The 20,376-nt window shown below is 39.3% G+C and overlaps 2 protein-coding genes across 5 annotated transcripts; both read left to right on the top strand.

Moving 5' to 3' along the window:
* Window positions 1-4,447: 4,447 nt before the first annotated feature.
* Window positions 4,448-19,012, top strand: RB195_023950 (uncharacterized protein; the record flags this gene model as incomplete). Of its 4 annotated transcripts, XM_064211568.1 has the most annotated exons (9): window positions 6,895-6,937; window positions 9,596-9,676; window positions 9,725-9,834; window positions 10,977-11,147; window positions 11,253-11,373; window positions 16,922-17,096; window positions 17,156-17,301; window positions 17,359-17,492; window positions 17,560-17,625. In XM_064211568.1, the coding sequence occupies 9 exons, from the start codon at window positions 6,895-6,897 to the stop codon at window positions 17,623-17,625; spliced, it is 1,047 nt and encodes a 348-aa protein (XP_064067450.1). The 4 variants fall into 4 exon arrangements, with proteins under 4 accessions (XP_064067451.1, XP_064067452.1, XP_064067450.1 ...); XM_064211571.1 differs by lacking the exons at window positions 6,895-6,937; window positions 11,253-11,373; window positions 16,922-17,096; ... (1 more) ...; window positions 17,359-17,492; window positions 17,560-17,625 and adding exons at window positions 4,448-4,544; window positions 4,591-4,697; window positions 4,774-4,933 and having other exon boundaries at window positions 10,977-11,153; XM_064211569.1 differs by lacking the exons at window positions 6,895-6,937; window positions 9,596-9,676; window positions 9,725-9,834; ... (4 more) ...; window positions 17,359-17,492; window positions 17,560-17,625 and adding exons at window positions 4,448-4,544; window positions 4,591-4,697; window positions 4,774-4,933; window positions 5,739-6,031.
* An 892-nt stretch (window positions 19,013-19,904) lies between these two features.
* Window positions 19,905-20,309, top strand: RB195_023949 (uncharacterized protein; the record flags this gene model as incomplete). The annotated part of the gene is made up of 1 exon (XM_064211567.1): window positions 19,905-20,309. The coding sequence occupies one exon, from the start codon at window positions 19,905-19,907 to the stop codon at window positions 20,307-20,309; it is 405 nt and encodes a 134-aa protein (XP_064067448.1).
* Window positions 20,310-20,376: the final 67 nt, after the last annotated feature.

Here is a 20,376-nt window from a genome sequence, read left to right as displayed (position 1 = left end):
CCAAACATAATGGAAACGACTCACGAATCTCTGTTGTTTTCTTTGCGGGTGTTGGCTTTTGCATTGTAACATGCAAGAATAGATTTTACCGTCACAGTTTGCTTGCATGTGGAATCTGCCTTGAATTTTAAATGATGATTTAGTTCTTCTGGAAGAAACAATCTAGCGTAAGGCATTAGAACATGTCAATTCAATTCCAGAGATGAGCTTAAGGCGAACTCGAATGATTCTCGTTCTTATCACAAATGAACATTAATTTGATGATGTTCAAATTGATCGACTGCGAATCACTGAAAATATTAAATATTCCAAAATGCTACGAGCGACTCGTAATACAGTATCGTGTACACGTGTTCGTGTTTCGTGTATTATTCGTCATGCATTCTTCGCTCCACTCTTGTTGGTCGAGAAGTCCGCCTACTTATTTTGATTTGTGCAATTTTTGACAACAACATTTTAGCTGCAGCTCCCAAAATTTGCTCACTCCGTAAAATTTGTCAAAAAAAAAACAAGCAAACGAAAACAAACAAAGTACTAAAAGAATGATTAGAAGTTATGCTTAGATTATTTTTTATTAGACATTCCAAAATACGAGCGACTCGAAATACAGTTTCGTGCACGTGTTCGTGCTCGTGTTTCGTGCGTTTCGAGTATTCAATACGTTACGAGTACATTGTTGTGGTGTTGTGATTTTGAAAACATACGCTTCCTCTTCTTTTCGCAAGCAGTAGAAAATGCATATGTTTAAAATTGTTCGCACATGTCTCCATCAAAGGAATTTTCCGAGGACCATCTCACAGCAACACCTATAGCACCTACATTTTTCTATTTAAGTCGTCTGGTAAGTTTTTTAAAATGTCCAAAATTTTAGTGTGACAATAAAACACTGTTATCACTGTGAAAATCGACACAAAGTAAAGAATCTTCCTGTCAGGTCTTTTTTTCAGGAACTGATAAATCACGAAAGTAGTAATTTGAGGTCACCTTACATCACAGTAGTTCTCAGAATTTTAGTTAAAAAGTGCCAGTAGATTTGCCAAACAACATCCTTTAGAGAAAACATATATTATATTATTATGATATTTTGCATAAAATTGTCACTGTAGATGTAATCATTACAAGCCAAAGGTCATATATAGTTCGCCAAGAATGTTTTCGATCAGATGATTTGATCGTAGGACAGAGTAATGGGAAAAGAGAAAGAGTGTGAGTTGCTGCAGATGCGTTAGTTTCACAATATTGAGCACATTCGGCATAAATGAGAATCCAGAAAGAAGATCCCATATGCATATACGAAATTTACCGTAACAGTAGTTCTAAGAGTTCGCCGAAGAACAAACTACAATAAGCTGATGAAATACATTTTTCTATGGATGACTCTCATATTTGCAAACAGCATTTGCAAAGCTTCTATACACAACCTTTTTGGATTTTAGAAAAAAACGCAGCGAATATGTCATTCGGTAAACTTTTTCTGTAAAGAATTATCATTGTAATCAGAATCTAGAAACTCTTTCTACTTCAAGAAGCAGAATTACATTAGAATAAACAGAATTACATAACTAGAGAATGCGCTAATCTGCAAAAAAGACTCTCTGCTAAGCGTCCTTTCCCAAAATGTCTACTCTTGAACTTTGATTAGAATTGAGATCGGAATCGCATTAACTGCTGACATTCGCTCATGTAGTATACATAATTGCGTACAATCAAAAGCACATTCTCTAAAATTTCAACATCTGCAAAAACTGAAATTTCCACTTGCAAGAACTTTGCCGCTATCTAGTTTTTCTTTTATTGGTTAGAATTTGTGTTGTTTAGTTTCTGCAGCACAAATTCCTACAAAAAAAGGATTATCCTGTCTGGGCAGTGATTTTGTGTAGTAGTCGGAATCACGAAACGCTTGTTCCTCACATTTGCAAAACCTAAGTCGTTGTTCCCGTTTCTGTTGTCTCAATCCATTTGCGGGTAAAGAGGCTCTCGCGGACTTCCGAGCGTGCCTGCAGTCATGCTTTGTCAGCGCAACTAGAGATGTATCATGAGGATAATCACCGTAGGATATAGTTCGCAAGTTACTGATTTGTTTTGGAGAATCAGACACATCCACTAGCAATCTCTGATGAAAACTTTGGGGAGAAATATTGTGATCTAAGATGATCTCAAATTACTACCTTCCTTCGCACGTGCATTCTGGGGCTGCTCGTACGGGAAAAGCAGAAAAAGGATTCGTTTGAAATCACAACACCAAAAACGTCTAATCTGAGCATAACTTCTAATCTCTTTCTGAGTCTTCTTTTTTTGATAAATTTTACGGAACGGTAAAGTTTGAAAACTGCATTTAAGATGTTGTTGTTAAGAATTGCACAAATCAAAATGAGTAGGCAGATTTCTCTGCAAGTTCACGAGAGGGCAAACAAACGAGACTGCAGCTAAGAAAGGTTGACGAATGACACTACATATTTGATATGTGCAATTGTATCTTCTGCTCTTTTAAAATTTTATACCCATTGGAGTTATGGTCTTGTCAGTACTTTTCTAGAAAAAAGTGGGGATCGACCAAAGTTTTGCAACACATAGTAGATGTTTAGATGTATTACGACATTTTTAGAAGTCGTTGCTTTTCGCATTATTCTAACAATCATGCTCACAGTTTTTCGGTTTAAGTCCTCAGAATGGTACTTCCTTTGGTTCCTTTTCATCATCCATAATGAGAGTTACTTTTCTTGCGTTTCCTACCTTCGATGGTTTCTTATTTGTTTAATTAGTGCCAAAAGAACACTTCGGGAAGATTGCTGCATCGAAGGAAGGTTTCCCATTCATTTTTCTAGGCTATAGGGGCTCTTGAAGTGATAATTTTGGACCACTTTGTTAAGCCAGGATGTCTTCTATTATAAATCGATGGTTTTCGAAATGGTTCTCGCTACGGCTGACTTACTGCGGAGAACGCAGTAGAGAAATTGCCTCAGGAAATATGTTTTCCTCATTTTAGGATGTCTCTTTTACTTATGGTCATAGTTTTTCTATGAACACAAACATGTTTATTTTAAAAAGAGAAAGAACGAAACTGATTTATCGATTTGTCCACTTCGAACGTGTGAATGAAAAGATGAGAGGTAACTATTGGGCTGAGCAAATATTTGTGTAATTTATACTTCAAAATGCGGAGACAAATTAAAGGGTTAACAAAAATTTAAACACCATTTCATAGAGACGTTTCCGCTCCTTCTAATATTAGTGTTGTGGTTTCTATACTTTTCTAATTCTTGTTCTTTTTTTCAGATCGTTAAAGTGCATCAACAGAGAAGTTACAGCCAAAACTGCTGCACATGAAATTTGTCGTTAGGAACAATGAAGAGGGGACTAAAAATGGAATGAAGTGTACGTCTTTGATTAATGCATTACAGATTTTTTGTTTCGAAAAATTGGGAAAAACTATTTTTTTGCTCAATAAATAACATTTGGTTGATGGGTGTGCTGTAAGTTTTTAATGTCAAGGCTTCCATTTTTGAAGAGCGAGGAGAAACTGTGCCCGTATTTTCGAACATTGCTCTTTATCAATATACAGTTTCAGTTCCATGCACCGTTCGTTTTAATTAATCAGTCTAATATCACTAAAATTTTGAGAAATCACAATACTGCCTTCTTGAAGAGAGAGAAAATCGCTTTCAAATATACTCATATGTAAGAATTCGTCAATATTTTTCTATTACCATGTGCACATTTAAGTTTGAAAAAAGGCCACGGATTATCAGTCAACCCAGTAGAACACAACATTCACAAACTACCAAGTATCTGTAGTTAATATCACTTGCTGAATGACCGGCACACAGTTGTATGTTCAAACGAAAACCGGAAGAGAACCAAGGAAAAACTCCTCTATGAAAGGTAAAACAGATTGTGTCGATTTGCTAACGATCTCATTAAATAATGTTCCTAGAGTTATCCTTCTTCACGACATGACTTTTAGCCTTAGCATTCTTTTGTAGCTGAAGTCAGGATTTTTGGAACGGTGTCGACAAACCGAAGGCTTGGGATGTATTCAGTCGTGGCGCTATGAGGACTGGTATAAATAATTAATGGATTAATGGCATGTTATATGTCTCCATGCCTTCGTAAGTCGCATACGCCAGCAGCGATGGTAAGCTAGTTTATATAAGCCCGTCTAGAATCTTTTCTTTGCACGTCAAATTTGCAACACTTGACATATTGAGTAGCACAAAATTGACAACAACCACCGCCTGACTTCTCGATTTTACACACTACGAGGTCTTCTTGCAGTTTGGCTGGATACATGAAAGCTTTCGCCAGCTCGTTAATAGAAAATATGGAAGAGAAGTGTGGCTTAAAATCGTGTAAGTGAACATGGATAATAAACCCTGCTGATTCTCATCTTAATTGAGTTTGCTACCAGCGTACGCAATCCCGCATTATTGGTGGGGTTTTCAGCGAAATGGCCAAGTTTGAAGAAGGCACTGAGAGCGAAATTGCACACTACTACAATGATGTTGAAACGATGAGGCTTGTGAACGCAATGGCAAACATAATTGGTAGGCAATCTCGTCTTATTTTCTTAAGGTAATCACAAAATTTTAGGAATCCCTGTAGAGGAAGTATGGGAGGCTTACGGTGGTTTCCTTATCCAGTTCACCATGGAGACGGGATGGGATGAGTTGCTGCGAGCAATGGCCAGTGACCTAGAGGTGTGTGACCAACCCATGACATATCTTTCTTTAGTCTCTACAGAATCTATGAGGTTATGTAAATTGTGTTGTACAGGGGTTTCTTGACTCTCTCGACTCTTTGCATTACTTTATCGATCATGTCGTCTACCAAACAAAATTGCGTGGACCATCATTCCGGTGTGAGCCACAACCAGACGGGACGCTTCTACTTCATTATTATTCGAAAAGAAGTGGACTATATCCTATTGTTAAAGGTTTGTTTCAATTTCAGGCACATATAAATCTAGTAGTGATCTTGAGTGAATCATTTTTTGACCCCTATATCACGCGAGCATAGGTGGTGTTTGTCTCGTGAATGACTTCATATCTAGTGCTTGAATGAAGAATACAGACACTATCAGTTCTTCCTACGAGATAAAACATAGGTGTAAAAGGCAATGAAATTCCAGTTTTTATACCCTCCACAGCCGGTTAGTCGGGGGACTACGTGGCGCGTCCCCAGATGGCGGCTAGAATAATCAAGGACCAAAAGTGACCTTGTGCCTTCCCTGGGAGATGGGTGGACTCAAGGGCGGATTCTCTCTTGGGGGACTGACACATGACATCCTTGTGTTCCTCACGTCGGCTCAACCAAAAGATTGCAATTAAGTGACTGGGAAGTGCAAAGAAGGCGGTTTGGAGTAGCCGCCAAAAAATAAGCTCTGTTGTCTATTCTGGGAGGAAAACCCCACTTCCTATAAACCCATAGGACTGGACGCTTGTAACTTGCACGTGGGCTTTAAGAATTCACGCATGTCACTGTAATAAGAAAGAGTCTCCTGACATCGAAAGAAAGCCTGGTACGGTAGCGCCGGGACGGGTTTGCAAGAGCCATCTAGGCTACCAAAACGGAAAAATACTAGGATGGCCATCTGGTCTTATAACGCACGTAAGCTTGCATTGGAAGCGACCATCGAAGATCTGATGATGTAAGCCAGGAAGATTAAGTACGACGTCATCGGACTGAGCGAGACGAGACGACGCCATCCATGCATAATACTGGACAAGAACTGTTCTTAGGAACAAGCGACAGCAGAGCAGTTGGTGTAGTTGGTGTCCTCGTCAACACGAATACGGCAAAAAGCATCGATTCTTTCAAACAATTTATGATCCGTATCACACCTCTGCGGATGAAGAAGTGTGGTTCAACACCAGCTCCGAATATCTTCGTCGCTTACGCTCCAACATCAAGCTGCGAAAAAGAAGAAGCTGAGGCTTTTAGTGTGGATCCAGAGAAGTTTTACATCTTCTACAAGGAGCATACCTTCTACAAGGCCATTGGTTACTTCAACACCGAAATAGGCCCGAGATGAACTTCTGAGGAACTTCACAACGGAATAAATTGGAAGAGAGGCCCTCTGAATTCATCATGACGACTGAGACCATTCATGAGAACTTGCAACTCCAGAAGCCCTCCTCTTTACGCTGGACCTGGGACTCATCGGGTGGAAAGTACTGTAATGAAATTGACAACATCATCATCAGTAAAGGTTTTGCCTGACGGATATCACTGCTGTCCCAATGTTTTATATAGGGGATTGAACCATCGCCTCCTCCGAGGAAGATTCTCCTTCTCACAGAGAGAAGAGAAAGCCGCTAAGTTCAGAGAGGGAAGTCTCAGAACTATCATTAACTGGGATCCCTTCGCTACGCTAGCTGACTTTTGGGAAGATACCGTCAGGTACAAAATCGACGAGGAATACGACCGGCTTGTTGAACACCTTCACGACTACACGAGGAAGGCCGAGAGTTTTGAAACTAACAGGAGACGCCTGTCTCACGAAACTCTTGAGCCGATACGCCCGCGTGGAGCAGCACGAGCCGCAGGCGACCAAGAACTCACGTTCGAGCTCGCAAGGTTTTGCAGGGAGGTGATAAAGGTGGACCTAAACTTTGTTTCGAAACTCAACGAGGTATTGCAAGCGTACTAGATGCCGCTATAACTCACCTTCGTTGATTTAAAGAAGGCGTTGGACTCAGTTGAGGAGGAAGCGACCATGGAAGCTTTGGACGGCCAAAGTGTCCCTATTCAGTATATAAAGTTCGGGAGTTGCACAGTAATTTTACGACCGGGGTTTCCTCATTCTACAAGAATGTCATCATTGACGTGAAGAAAGGAGTCCACCGGGGCGATACAGTCTCAACTATAATATTCACGGCCGCCTTCGAGAAAGCAATGCGAAAGTTGGAATGGGACGACATGGGAGTAAAGGTTGACGGTTGGTAGTTACACCATTTACTCTTTGCTGATGACATCATTTTGATAACATCCAGCAACAGCCAAGCGGAACAAATGCTGGCCGAATTCGACGAAATATGTGGATGTATTGGTCTTCGAATGAGTCTGAAAAAGCTGATCTTCATGCGCAGCGGGTGTCTCCGATGCTCCATTTACGTTCACTGGAATGAACATATCCGAATCCGAATCAGCTACGTTAACCTGGGTGGAGAAATGAACATGAAGAACGAGCTAAGTTCCAAGTTGTCCAAGAGGAAATGAACGGCTTGGGAAGCATGCGAGAGCATCGAGGATGTAGTGAAGAAAACTAGGAACACCCAGCTTCGTGCGTACCTCTTCAGCACTACCGTGCTCCTTGCTTTGATCTATGCTCCAGAAGCTTGGCTACTTCGCAAGCAGGAAGAAAAAGATGAGCGTCATTGAACGCGCAGTTGAAAGGGTAATGCTAAGAGTATCCCGCTTTACGCAGTTCAAAGAAGGGATTTTAAAGTTCACTCCTACGTCACCAATCGAAGATCAGAAACGCTGCCGCATATGCTGAGGAAAATAAAATTAGGTGAGCCAGACGTGTAATCCGTTCTAACGACAATTGTTGGACTAGAGTCGTGAGCGGCTGGGTTCCACGCGATATTCAGCGCACTACAGGAAATCTGCAGACCCGATTGTCAGATTCCTCCACGAACTCCTCCAAAGAATATTTTTATGTTCTTCGTGTTCCCTACAAAAAGAGGAACTACTGGACGACTCTGGTACACGATGGGAACAAATGGAAAAATTACTGGCGCCTGCTTAACCTGTTCGAGGAACAACGAGAACCAAGGTAATCGAGGTAATACCCTGCATTAGGTGTGCAAAAAATTGGCACGAAATTAAAAAAGTTGCAAAACGCATAAATTCTGGGAGAAATTCAATTTTTACGAATGATTCAATAAAGATTTGCCATTTAAGTATGAAATATGATATCCAAATGACCACTCAAGGTGTGCTATTGAATAATGCGTTCATTTAATTTCGATATCACAGGGAAATTCCAGCTCCATATGTTTTTCTGGAGGGCTTCTCAGCGGCTCTTGCTCGCTTTGCTATCTTTTTTCCCTTCCCGCTTGCTTTAATTTCTTGAGCATCGTCTCTGCTTCACTGGTACTTCTTGGAAAGAAGACGATGTCGTCCGCAAAACGAAGATGCGAGGAATCTCTCGTCGATAAGTATGCCCCTTTCTTCCCAAGCAATTGATTACACAATTCATTTAATACAGCCTTCAACAGATTTGGGGATGTGGTATCGCTTTTGTCGTCCTTGCTTGAGCTATAGCTAAGACAGGTATCAAAATTTCATTATTGAAAGCCACGTTTCGGCGTTACCGCTTTTTTCAGAGCCTGGAAAATCAAAGTCATTGGTAATTTATCTTTTAAAGTGCCTCATTACTATACAGAAAATACTCTAACGATAGTGAAACCCAAAGAAGACTCATCGGTTAGTACGAAATCTTTTGACAATTGACAAAATGGACGACCGATGCATGCACAACAGAGCCACATTTCGTAACGGAACCTCTTCTCAGCGAGTGACTAGTGTACCTTCATTAAACTGTCATACGCCACCCCTTCTGCTCTTAGTATCTTGGGGAACAGTCAGAAAACCAAGTGGAATTTGATACGCTTTGCAGCTCTTAGGAGGGTATGTAGGTGAGCAAACCCTCCTGTATGTCTGTGGACACTGTAAAAACAAAGTCTGGAACAGTCGTATTGGCAAGTTATGTACATGTCGCTTTGATTCTAAATCAACTGAGTCCTCAGCAACTTGAGATTTGTTCGACTCTCAAACCGCCTTATCGTCCTGTCGATGTGGCTCTTCAAAGTTCTCCTCTCTGTTGTTCATCTTGGAAAGAATGGCGAAAACTTGCTTACGAATAACGTTCATAGGTGTTTCAATATATTGAGGTCTTTGTTTACAAACTTTAACCTTTACGTTTCCCCGAAGAAAGAAATCGGAGAGTTTCACATCGGGATAGGCGCTGTTTAAACAACACCGCCTCGTAACTAAAGAATCTAACAGGGAATGCCATCACTTTTTCTTCTAAATAGTCAGGTCTCACTCCATCTCAACGGCACACATCAAATTATTGACTCGATGGCTATGCGTCAAACTTTGGTATTGTGTGCAGAAATTCTCCTCTGCAGCACAAAGTTCAGACGAAGTGATCTGGCGATTAGAGACCTCTGGTTTAAAAAAATACTCATATAAAGGAAACACGATGTATACGTGATATGCCTGGTCAAATTGTAGGGTCCAGTGAAAACCAAACTGTCGACTGCACAAATCATCTCGGGTACTGCCCTATCCCTACCCTTATTCACCTTCTGACATTTACCTTCAGAAATGTAAAAGTCCATTCTGTAGCATCCTCTTATCCAAACCTGACAATTTCATCTTGTTGTTAGATTGCTAAATTCGTTGGAGTGTATGTGTTGTACAAAAAATCACGTACTCGATTCAGTAAGAGGGATTGTAGGATAGACTTAGAGAGGCATACCCCAGAACGATCAAATTGGAAACGAGGTTTAGTGTTATAATCGTCCCGTTCAGTTCAGACAGTTTTTATTTCGACATTTCCTTTCCTCAAGGTCTTATTAATCAGGTGTGGTACGGGAAGTCGCTCGTCGAATCTACGACACTGAAGTCATTATGAAAGTGCAGGAGAGAAAGCAAGAACATCTAGGTTATTATTTTTTTTTAAACAGGGTTTTTTTTAATTGCTATAGTTTAGATGCATTTGTAACAGAACATGTGGTATTCATTATCAGCCAAGTTGAAACAGGAAGCGCCAACCCATCCAAGGCTATTTCGAGCAAGACGGAGCAGTTTGACATCGATGCAGTAGGCCGTTTGTATCCTTGATTATTTGCGGTGTCATGGCAAATTAAATTATTTGTAGTGAATGGTAAAAAGAATACCATATTTATTCAATGAACTTATAGTGGTATATTGACCACGTGCGAAAAGTAGCTTGCCTTTCAATTGTTCAGCAAGCTTCTGATAATGCACTAATCGCTAACACTAACAACAAGCTCATCATTGTCTCAAGGGAACGGCCGAACCAGACTATTGCGCACAATATACCGTTTTAGAAGAAAAAAAAAGCTTCATTGTTTCGTCACATCTTCTCTTCGCAGTCGTACATCGCGGGTGAACGATGAAGAGGTGAAAGACTGTATTAGGGCGAAAATTTAAATTTTCTTCTTTCTTTGAAAACAGGGAAATCAAGCAAGAACTGTTGCATAATCTACAAAGAAATTACCTCAACTAATGCCCTTGAGATTGACTGAAGATGCGGCCTGTTGTAAGTATGAACCCATGGCATTAACATTAACGCTCAATTAGCAAAGTGAATCTGTAACTGCCGAATCGAGAAGTCCTTTGAAACACTTTTGCAGTCCTAATCTAACCGACTCGTGTAGCTATCGTCCTCCACCCCTATCACATTTTTGGGGAACTTATGGGTTTCATTTTGATGTTCAAACACTTAATGTCGTGGAGTCACTTGATTTTCCTTTGCCATCTGAGTGTTTCTTCAATGAGCGCATAGTGGTCTAGCCGTCTCTCCTATGTATTCGCCTCCTTCTTTAATGAAAATAAACAACATATGATCCTATAAGCAATCGCCTCTATGACCATATTAGCACTATGCAGAGTATGTCTGGATAACAAAAAAGGTAAATGCACAAGTAGGTAAATGCACGAGTTTATCTGTTGTTTATCCAATTTCCTGTAAAGAATGTGGCGATAAGTACATAGGAGAGACGGTTGGAATAGAATAAATCAGAGAATAGTTGTCCTGTGCATACATATAACTCTCCGAAAGTATTTTATAATTCTATGTGTTTCTTTTTTCTTATTTTCAAAAAAAAAAGAGCTAATGACTTATCCTTCAACCCAATACAGATACATATATTCTCAATACACTGAATACAATTCAAGAATTTTTCAAAAGGAATTGTGCAATTAGCATAATTTTTCAGGGTATCTTTGACATAAGCTCAGACGATTTCTCGCAGGCTTTCCCGTATCACATTTGTTTCGACAAGGAACTTTTTATCGAACATTTTGGACACTACATCCGAAACGCATATCCAATGGCCATCCGTCAAGAGACAAGAGTTTCTGACATTTTGGAGCTGGTTCATCCTGAGGTATAGCTTGATATAGTTCCAATAAGTCTCTTCCAAATGTGCGTAAAGCACTTCTATTTCGTAAGGATTGAAAACAATCATCCAACTTTAATGATGTTGTTTTAGGTCCCTCTGTCTTATGAGTCTATTCTCGCATTCAAAAATAGTTTATTCGTTTTCAAAATGAAAGGAATTGGGGATATAGTGCATTCAAAAAACGAGGAAGTGAAACCTATTCTTCTCAAAGGTAAAGTGTACTTTCATAAAACTAATGTTTGCTTTTATCCCATTAACCTAAAACTGTGAGATATCTAAACTAGCAACTTGCTAAAAAGTGGGTTTTGGGCAGTCACGTAGAACTGCGTAGAATTGAGTTGAATGCGAAGTTAACTTTCTATAATATATGTAATAAAGTACAATATTTATCAGTAATTTCTTTGTGAAGTAAATTTGTGTTATGAAATCAGTCTTGCGCATTGCTTACATATTTGCAATGTTCCTTCTAAAGTAGATCAGTATTACGCTTTGAAAAAAAATTAATTAAAACCCTCCTCTTCTCTTGTAGATCGAATCAACACATAATGGTATGCTCATAACCGCTATACTGATGAAGACAAACATTTTGCACCAGATCTTGCTAACTGTTAGCTATTATTCAAATAGTTATGTGCATGTGTGTGAACAATTTCTGAAAGCGGTGTGAAAACATGGAGAGAGGAGTACAGAAGACATGGAAATACGAGGGGCTGCTTTAGAGTATCCTGTAGATGCAGTTGCAGGACTATAATGTGTGTTTTTTCTAATTCTTCATATACTTCTTGCACAGTCCCTTCGGCATTATTTCATACCTTCGATACTCGGCTGAGTCAAATTTTTGCAAAAGAGTTAGAAACTTGAAAGCACTTCTAAAAAAAGATGTAAAAATAAAAACCAATAAAACCGACAATTCTAAAGAATATCGCTCTGCAGGTGTAACATTCTTCTCTGTAGTTATTTTATTCTTTTCAAGTGTAGTAATCATCGCGGTAGCAGCACAGCCAAAGCTCAATGTGTGGTGGGTCGGAGCACCTAGATGATAATGATCCTTCATAGAGGCTGAAAAAGTTTGTGATAAAAATTTGGATGATACGGAATTTTTTGAAATCGACACCATTCAACAGATCTCTTCCTTCTGAAGAAACATACTTACATGATATTTGAAGAAATTTTTGATAAATCACAGAAAACTGAGCTATTTGTAAAACCGCTTGAAAAATTTTCATCTTTACAAGTTCAAAACTGAATGTAGTTGAGACATATTATAGAAAAAATCGGAGCGATTCGTAGGACATAGACTGCTCTCTATTGTATTGTGCCAAAGAAGCCGATCCTGATTTGTTAACGATTTACGAACTGCCGGAAATCACGGGTGTAAATCGGGTGTAAATAACCGAAGTTGTAACTTTAGCCGCAAAAAAAAACAACCAGAAAATCCAGAAAGATGAAAAGTTAGAAAATCAAGGAACAATCATTATCCTACAACAAATACATAGCTTTACTGCAGATTTCGTGAGAAAAGAATTTTTAAATTGCTAATGTCGATCAAACCTGGAGTTGAAACATGTTACTTTAGTCAGTTTTTTTAACCTCTTCAAAGTTATGATATTACAGCTTTGGGAGACATCCAATTGTTCGCAATAGCATGTAGATTACGAATATGTAACTATCATTTTACTTTTCGTCACCTTTACTAATGTGTAGCCGCAGGCAATTTTTCAAAAAGTACTTTGATGGTAAGTTCTAAGAGTTCTAGTTATATGCAATCTATAGAGCACGCCCTCACGAGTCGACTGACACCAAGATAGAGTGATAGAAGTCAAATTGAGGCGAGTTATGAAGAAAAAAGGAAAATTTCGTTTTCAGGGGAAAAATTACCCCTCCTGCTGTACTGTTGCGACGGTGCATTGATTAGTTATTTTGAAAACAGAGAATAAGTACGGTCGAAAATGGCGGAACTCCGAGGTTTAGCCGCAAAGAACAGAAAATGTTGACGTGTTGAGCTAAAAAAGCAAAAAAGATGGAAATCCCACAACAAATAGCTTTCTTGTAGATTTTATAAGGATAAATCTTTGAGCTGCTGGTGTCTACCGCTTCAGAAGCCAAGACACTTTGGTCAAATTTTCAATATGTTCAAAGCTTTAGAACTGTAGCTGTGAAAGATATCAAAGCGTTTGCGAAATAAAGGAAATATAGCTTTCCGCAATTAGCTCAACATGTAAACAGTAAAACCTGTAGGAAATGAGTAAAAGAAAAATTAGTAAAAATTCTGACATGAAACTTGTATTAAGCAACACATTGTTTTCCTAGAATTTCGGCGGTTTGCCGCTCCTTCGCGGTAAGGATTTAAATCTGGGAACTGTGAGTTACTATGTGCAATGGACGTACGTTCTCAGCCACAGTCTCTAAGGGTTGGAAGGAATTCAATTTCTCCGAGTTCACAAAGCACTACCATGAAGTGGATTACTTGCCTTTTATTTCTGCGTCATCAAGTTTGCTTATTATATTAAACGATACTTCTGATCTCCGATAGAAAACGAATAAATTAAACTCAAAATTGGTGTTCTTACTCCACTATAAATTTAAATTAGTAATTCTAGCGACAGAAAACAAGTAAGATGCTGATCTGCGTCTTTTTCGTCATCTTTTAAATTTGGTCTTCATCGTTATCTGGGAATTATGGATGTTCTGAAATTTGGCGTAATGTACAAATTATCGCAAACGCTTTGATATCTCTCACAGCTACAGTTCTAAAGCTTTGAACATATTGAAAATTTGACCAAAGTGTCTTGGCTTCTGAAGCGGTAGACACCAGCAGCTCAAAGATTTATCCTTATAAAATCTACAAGAAAGCTATTTGTTGTGGGATTTCCATCTTTTTTGCTTTTTTAGCTCAACACGTCAACATTTTCTGTTCTTTGCGGCTAAACCTCGGAGTTCCGCCATTTTCGACCGTACTTATTCTCTGTTTTCAAAATAACTAATCAATGCACCGTCGCAACAGTACAGCAGGAGGGGTAATTTTTCCCCTGAAAACGAAATTTTCCTTTTTTTCTTCATAACTCGCCTCAATTTGACTTCTATCACTCTATCTTGGTGTCAGTCGACTCGTGAGGGCGTGCTCTATAGATTGCATATAACTAGAACTCTTAGAACTTACCATCAAAGTACTTTTTGAAAAATTGCCTGCGGCTACACATTAGTAAAGGTGACGAAAAGTAAAATGATAGTTACATATTCGTAATCTACATGCTATTGCGAACAATTGGATGTCTCCCAAAGCTGTAATATCATAACTTTGAAGAGGTTAAAAAAACTGACTAAAGTAACATGTTTCAACTCCAGGTTTGATCGACATTAGCAATTTAAAAATTCTTTTCTCACGAAATCTGCAGTAAAGCTATGTATTTGTTGTAGGATAATGATTGTTCCTTGATTTTCTAACTTTTCATCTTTCTGGATTTTCTGGTTGTTTTTTTTTGCGGCTAAAGTTACAACTTCGGTTATTTACACCCGATTTACACCCGTGATTTCCGGCAGTTCGTAAATCGTTAACAAATCAGGATCGGCTTCTTTGGCACAATACAATAGAGAGCAGTCTATGTCCTACGAATCGCTCCGATTTTTTCTATAATATGTCTCAACTACATTCAGTTTTGAACTTGTAAAGATGAAAATTTTTCAAGCGGTTTTACAAATAGCTCAGTTTTCTGTGATTTATCAAAAATTTCTTCAAATATCATGTAAGTATGTTTCTTCAGAAGGAAGAGATCTGTTGAATGGTGTCGATTTCAAAAAATTCCGTATCATCCAAATTTTTATCACAAACTTCACTGTCCTGACTTGAAACTAAATATGATATTTTGCAGTTTTTTAAAATCATTTATTAGTAATGTTTTAGGAAGTATGTAATTATCTAATACTATATAATGTTTTGTCCTGGTTATCATGTCTTCCTTCACTCACTACTGCTTACCGCACAATCCCTCACTACCTCCTTCCCTTGCAACCCCCTTTCTTTACGACCTCCGATGGGAAGATCTTATCACACGCTTGATCCTGCTCATACCTAGGGGCGCAAAGATTGCGCCTTGCAACAGAAGCCGTCGTATGAAACAGCGTTCTGGGGTCGTACGTTTACACTGTTACAGGAAGAGATGGGTTGCGTGTCGTTAGGTACCCACAGCCGATTATCTGCAGCCGGATAAGTGCCTGCAGACGAGGCTGTCGGTAGGCCATAGCAGGCATATCTTAGGCTACCTGTGATCACTAATGTGACCATCCATCACCACGTGAGAGATTTGCCTTCTACAAAGGTTCAAAGAACAAAAGGGCACCAACGTAGCAACGTAGAAAGTGGAAGAAAACGTAGAAAATGAAAATGCTAAAAATGAAGCAAAGACGTAGAAAATTTGTAAAAGACAGAAAAGCGCCGGGATTGAATTGACGATGCAATGGAGAATTTCAAAGAAGAATGGGAGTCCCGTACCGACGTATCCACCAAAGCAATAAACACTTTCTGCCAAAGAATGCCAAAACAACTTATATAGAAGATATAGACAGATTTGTATTTATGCAGAGTACTTAGTGCACGTAAGATACTACAATAGTTTCTGAAATTTCGATTTTTTTGCTTTGCATAAATAAACGTGCAATTATTTCTTCCTTCTGGCATATCGTGTGCAGTCGCTCGTTATATCTTTATACGTAAACGATCGATACTCCATACAGAGGCGACAGCAGAGATATCGTGCCCCTGCGAGGCATGTTTCGCACCTCATTAGACAATGAGAGTCGTTGATGAAGGATGTGGTGGGCGGGGCATAAGGGAAACGCTGCGCAGCGCAATTAACGATCACCGTTGCCAGTCGTTTTCCTTAATGGTCGGCTGTCGCGGCGACTGCGGGTACCTAACTACCACCCCGGAGAGATGAACGGAATCACCCTCTTCCCCACAATTTAGGCATGACCCGCCTGAAATTCGTGCCACCCCTAAATTCGTGCGGTGATGCCTTTAATCAAAATCAAATTAATCAAAATGTTAAGGTCGCAAAGTTGAGTTTAGTCGGCAAATGGAGATAGAGCTGTATTTGGAAATTGCTCTCGCTGTTTGTGTTCGCGCTTCAAAATTGAGAGTTTTGACTTTGAAAGCAATCACAACGGTCGAGTCTTTTTTATTTTTTCTTGTTTGTTGGTTTTTCAAATTCATGCTTCATTCAATGGCCTCTATGCACAATAAGAACCCCAAAGCAGCTTCAGCGCCCCTATCACCTCGATTAACTGTAAAAAATTGAAGGTGCCGAAAATGCTCTGTTAGGTCAACATGATACGCTTGCTTAATGATCTGAAATAAAAAAGAACCAATGAAAAATGGGAGGATTCAGAACGAGAATGTCTCGTAGAGTCGGAAATATTTTATTTTTATATGCATTTTTCATTATGAAGGATGTTTACGACTCAGCCCTCAACCTAATACATAACTATCTCCGCCTCATATGGTCTTCAGCGCCATTAACTAACAGTTACTCTGACATGATCCTTTGCTGACATTTTGAAACCATCCTACCGAGTATACGGCAACAATTCTTTCCAGAATTCAAACATTTAAGAGATCCACTTTTTAAAGTGCATTGTCCTAGGACGACAACGACATGCCCAACAACTCGATAGTTGGTGAACTCTCTTAGACAGGTTGCTTGAAGCAAAGTTGAAACGTAGTAAACATTTTCCATTCATTTCGGGAAACTTCCTTTTACCAGGTTCTATGGTCATCATTTGTGGTGGCAGCTATATTCTTTACGTTTCTTCTGTTAATGTTACAACAGTACGGGAACTGATTCAACGGAACCTGCATATTAGTGATATGCAACGGCACGATGGAACGAGGGATCTTATTATGCTAAATCAGAGTAGGATGAGCCAAGTCGAGCTGAAGTAGGTGATAATGTTCCAAAGATTTGGTTTATTGAAAAGATGCATGGTGAGTAATTTAGTCGAAAGCTAGAGGAAACTACGAAGAGTTTGAAAAAGATGGCAAGCGAACTCGAAATCGAAAAGCAGAAAACGGATGAACTTCTTTGTGAACTGATGCCAGCATCTATTGCGGATGCTCTTCGACAAGGAAAAATGGTGGAAGCGAGTGAGCATTTTCCCTTCATTTCTCTATTCCAATGCAAACATCACATGTTTGGTGAAGGTGATTTCGCGGATTGCACGCTGCTTTTTACGGATATTGTGACATTTACCAACATATGCGCCAAATGCACCCCATACGATGTGGTCACACTGCTCAACGACCTATATCTGAGATTCGACAGACTCATTGGTTTAGTAAGTTTTTATTATATTGATGAAATATTGGAGACTGTACCTCACATCCGTGCATTTCTTTTTGCAGCTCACTTTTGTGACTTCGTCATTTGCAAGTAAATCAAGCTCTTCTACAATAAGTTTTTCTGTCTAATCCCTTTAACCTTCCAAACTTACACCATGAGTGAGATCGAAGATGAACAATTTTCTTCCCGTAGATGTTCAAGAAATTGAGCCCATCAAAGTCATCATCAAACTCACTACAGGAAGAGCGCCGATCCTGGGGTCAGATTTTTTTATAGAGTCTTTTAAGAAAAATACGATGCTCTTTGATCTCATAGCAAGAACAGAAGCTAGAACTCGAGAGCTCACAAGAAAATGTACTCAACTGTTGGCACTAGGGCGGTTTCGAACTATCGACCTTCTCTTATATAACCATACCAAACTGAACGTCCGGCTAAAGATTGACTTCAGGCTTTTTTTTTTTAAAGAAATAACAGTGCGACATTTTCGTAGGATTAGAATTTTTTCTATCAGCGCTTTCTTCAATTTTTTTTTATCCGAAAATGTAAGAATAGATAAAAGATTTTGTAGTTTTTTTTTCTAAACGCACCGGTGCTATACTTGAAAAACAATCAAACTTGATTTCACATCTATGTTTCTTTCAAACTTCCACAATTTGGAAACATTATTCGAACTATTAGTTCCCTCCGTTCTCAACTATTAGCACAGAATGATGTGCTAACATGAAATGACGTGACTGTCACTATCGTAGTGATAAAAATAATGTTCTACGTCAGATCGCGTAAACTGTTGGCTACTATGTACTGTATTTAAACAGTCGTTCGTACGTGTGTTTCCTCTTTCAGAAGAAGGGATGTTAACAGCATCAGGGAGACATGCTGGGAAATAGATACGCCAAGGAACCATAGAAACACATTCTACCGCGTTGGGGCTCCCTCGCACCAATCCGACGCGGTGGAACCCGCCACTTTATTTTATACCTGTCTGACTCCGGGGCACGAAATCAATGCCGTGTGACCCGCCTCACCCAATTTTACTACGTTGGAGCTCTAGCGCATCAAACGGACGCCATGGTATCCGCCTCCCTCTCTTTCTGGAATTTCTTGACTGAGACACACACACATATACAGATGCACACACGTACCAGAATAGGCACGTTATTATATGGCATAATAGTTTGCAAATTTGGAAGTATACATTCACATAAAAGTTTATTTACCCTCACTATTATATGACAGAAACAAACTTGCCTTATCAAGGTCAATATACATGAACGCATAACTCGGAGCAGTGGGTCATTGGTAAGTGTTCGCCTATCAGTTGCATGGCTATGGTTCGGCACATCACCTGTGCAGAGTTCTGCATCATTATGGGGTATTTTCGTGACACACAGGCACACACACGGACTTAGCGCGTTATTGTATAACATGATGATTATGGTATTGTGTGATAACGTTCAGAAACTCAATTTAACAGGCCCAAAGGAAGAATACGAAGGTTTCCGCTACGTACAATAATCTGAGCAGTTTTAAAATATAACAGTAATAAAATAAATGAAGTGATAGCTCTGTGATATCGAAAAGAAAACAAGAAAGAAAGCACATGGAACGGAGTAGTAGACATGAACGATAGGAAAAATTAGCAGACGAGCAAACCAACTTTTTGCAGAGCGTTAAAAAAAAAAGATAAAAGAGTTCTTATGGAAGAATGGTGAGCGTTGCCCAATACTAAACATGCCGTTCGCTTCCTCATTTATCCATAGTTGATTTTATGGATGCGATCAGTTTTAGACCTTTCTGTTCAAGTGATGCTAAGATTAGTTGTTTAGAAAACTTCCCCATTCGATCCTTCTTTTCTTGCCATGTTCAAATTGAGTTTTTTGACATTGTCATATTTCTTTGTAACCTCATTTCTTTTGAAATTTATTTGTTCGGAACCGAATCCATAATTATTACTTCTAAGTAGGTGACATCAGTGAAATCTGGAATAAAATCGTCAGGAAAAGTAATGTCTAGGAAATATATAATGGTTAGATGGATGAATGCAGGAATAAATATTCCAATCTCTTGCACTTTTTCCACATTTTCCTGCTTCTCTTGTGTATAAAAAATGTTTAGTTAACGATAGTTTGGATAATAAAATTTAAAATAAAACTTCCAACCTGTCTCTATAATCGAAGAAATGTAATCTGTAATCACTTACAATCTTTTGTAAATTTGGAAGTAAACATTCATATACAGTATACATAAAAGTTTATTAATCCTCACTAACGTAAGCGAGAAGCTAACTTGCCTCATCAAACCAACATACATGGTTACATAGTTTTAGACAATGGTGAAAAGGTAGGCCGCTCTATCCAGACTTCTGCGATATCTCTGTGTCTCTTTCGCTGCACTGCAGGAAACACGCATGAGAGATCGGCCCGTCATCGGCATCGAAAATTATACCATATACTGCGGCGATGCTGATGAGAACAAAGTAGGTGGCTGCGCGATAGCTGTGAGGAACGATTACAAGAACTTAGTGGAGGAATTTGGCTCAACGTCGTCTAGATGCACCTTTCTACGACTGCGGGATCGCGGAGGACGTAAACTCTGGATCGTAAGTGCTCACGCACCTACGGGAACCGCTGAGGACAACAGTAAGAACGCCTTCTATGATGAACTCAATGCGTTGATGTCTAAAATACTAAGCCTGCAGCTGGTCATTGTCGGAATCGAAGCAAATGCGAAGATGGGACTCGAGCAGCAATCCGATGTGCTAGGAAAATGGTATCATCCTTCACATGGGCCTCATCATCGCTTACACGTTTAAGAGGAATCATCGACGCCATCAACTCACGTGGCAGGGGCCAACCCTTTTAACGCCTGAAGAGTAGCGC

The sequence above is a fragment of the Necator americanus genome, chromosome X (assembly GCF_031761385.1).
Source record: "Necator americanus strain Aroian chromosome X, whole genome shotgun sequence".
Taxonomy (NCBI): Eukaryota; Metazoa; Nematoda; class Chromadorea; order Rhabditida; family Ancylostomatidae; genus Necator; species Necator americanus.
Note: the sequence above shows the minus strand (reverse complement) of the source record. Positions and strands in the feature narration are given on the sequence as shown.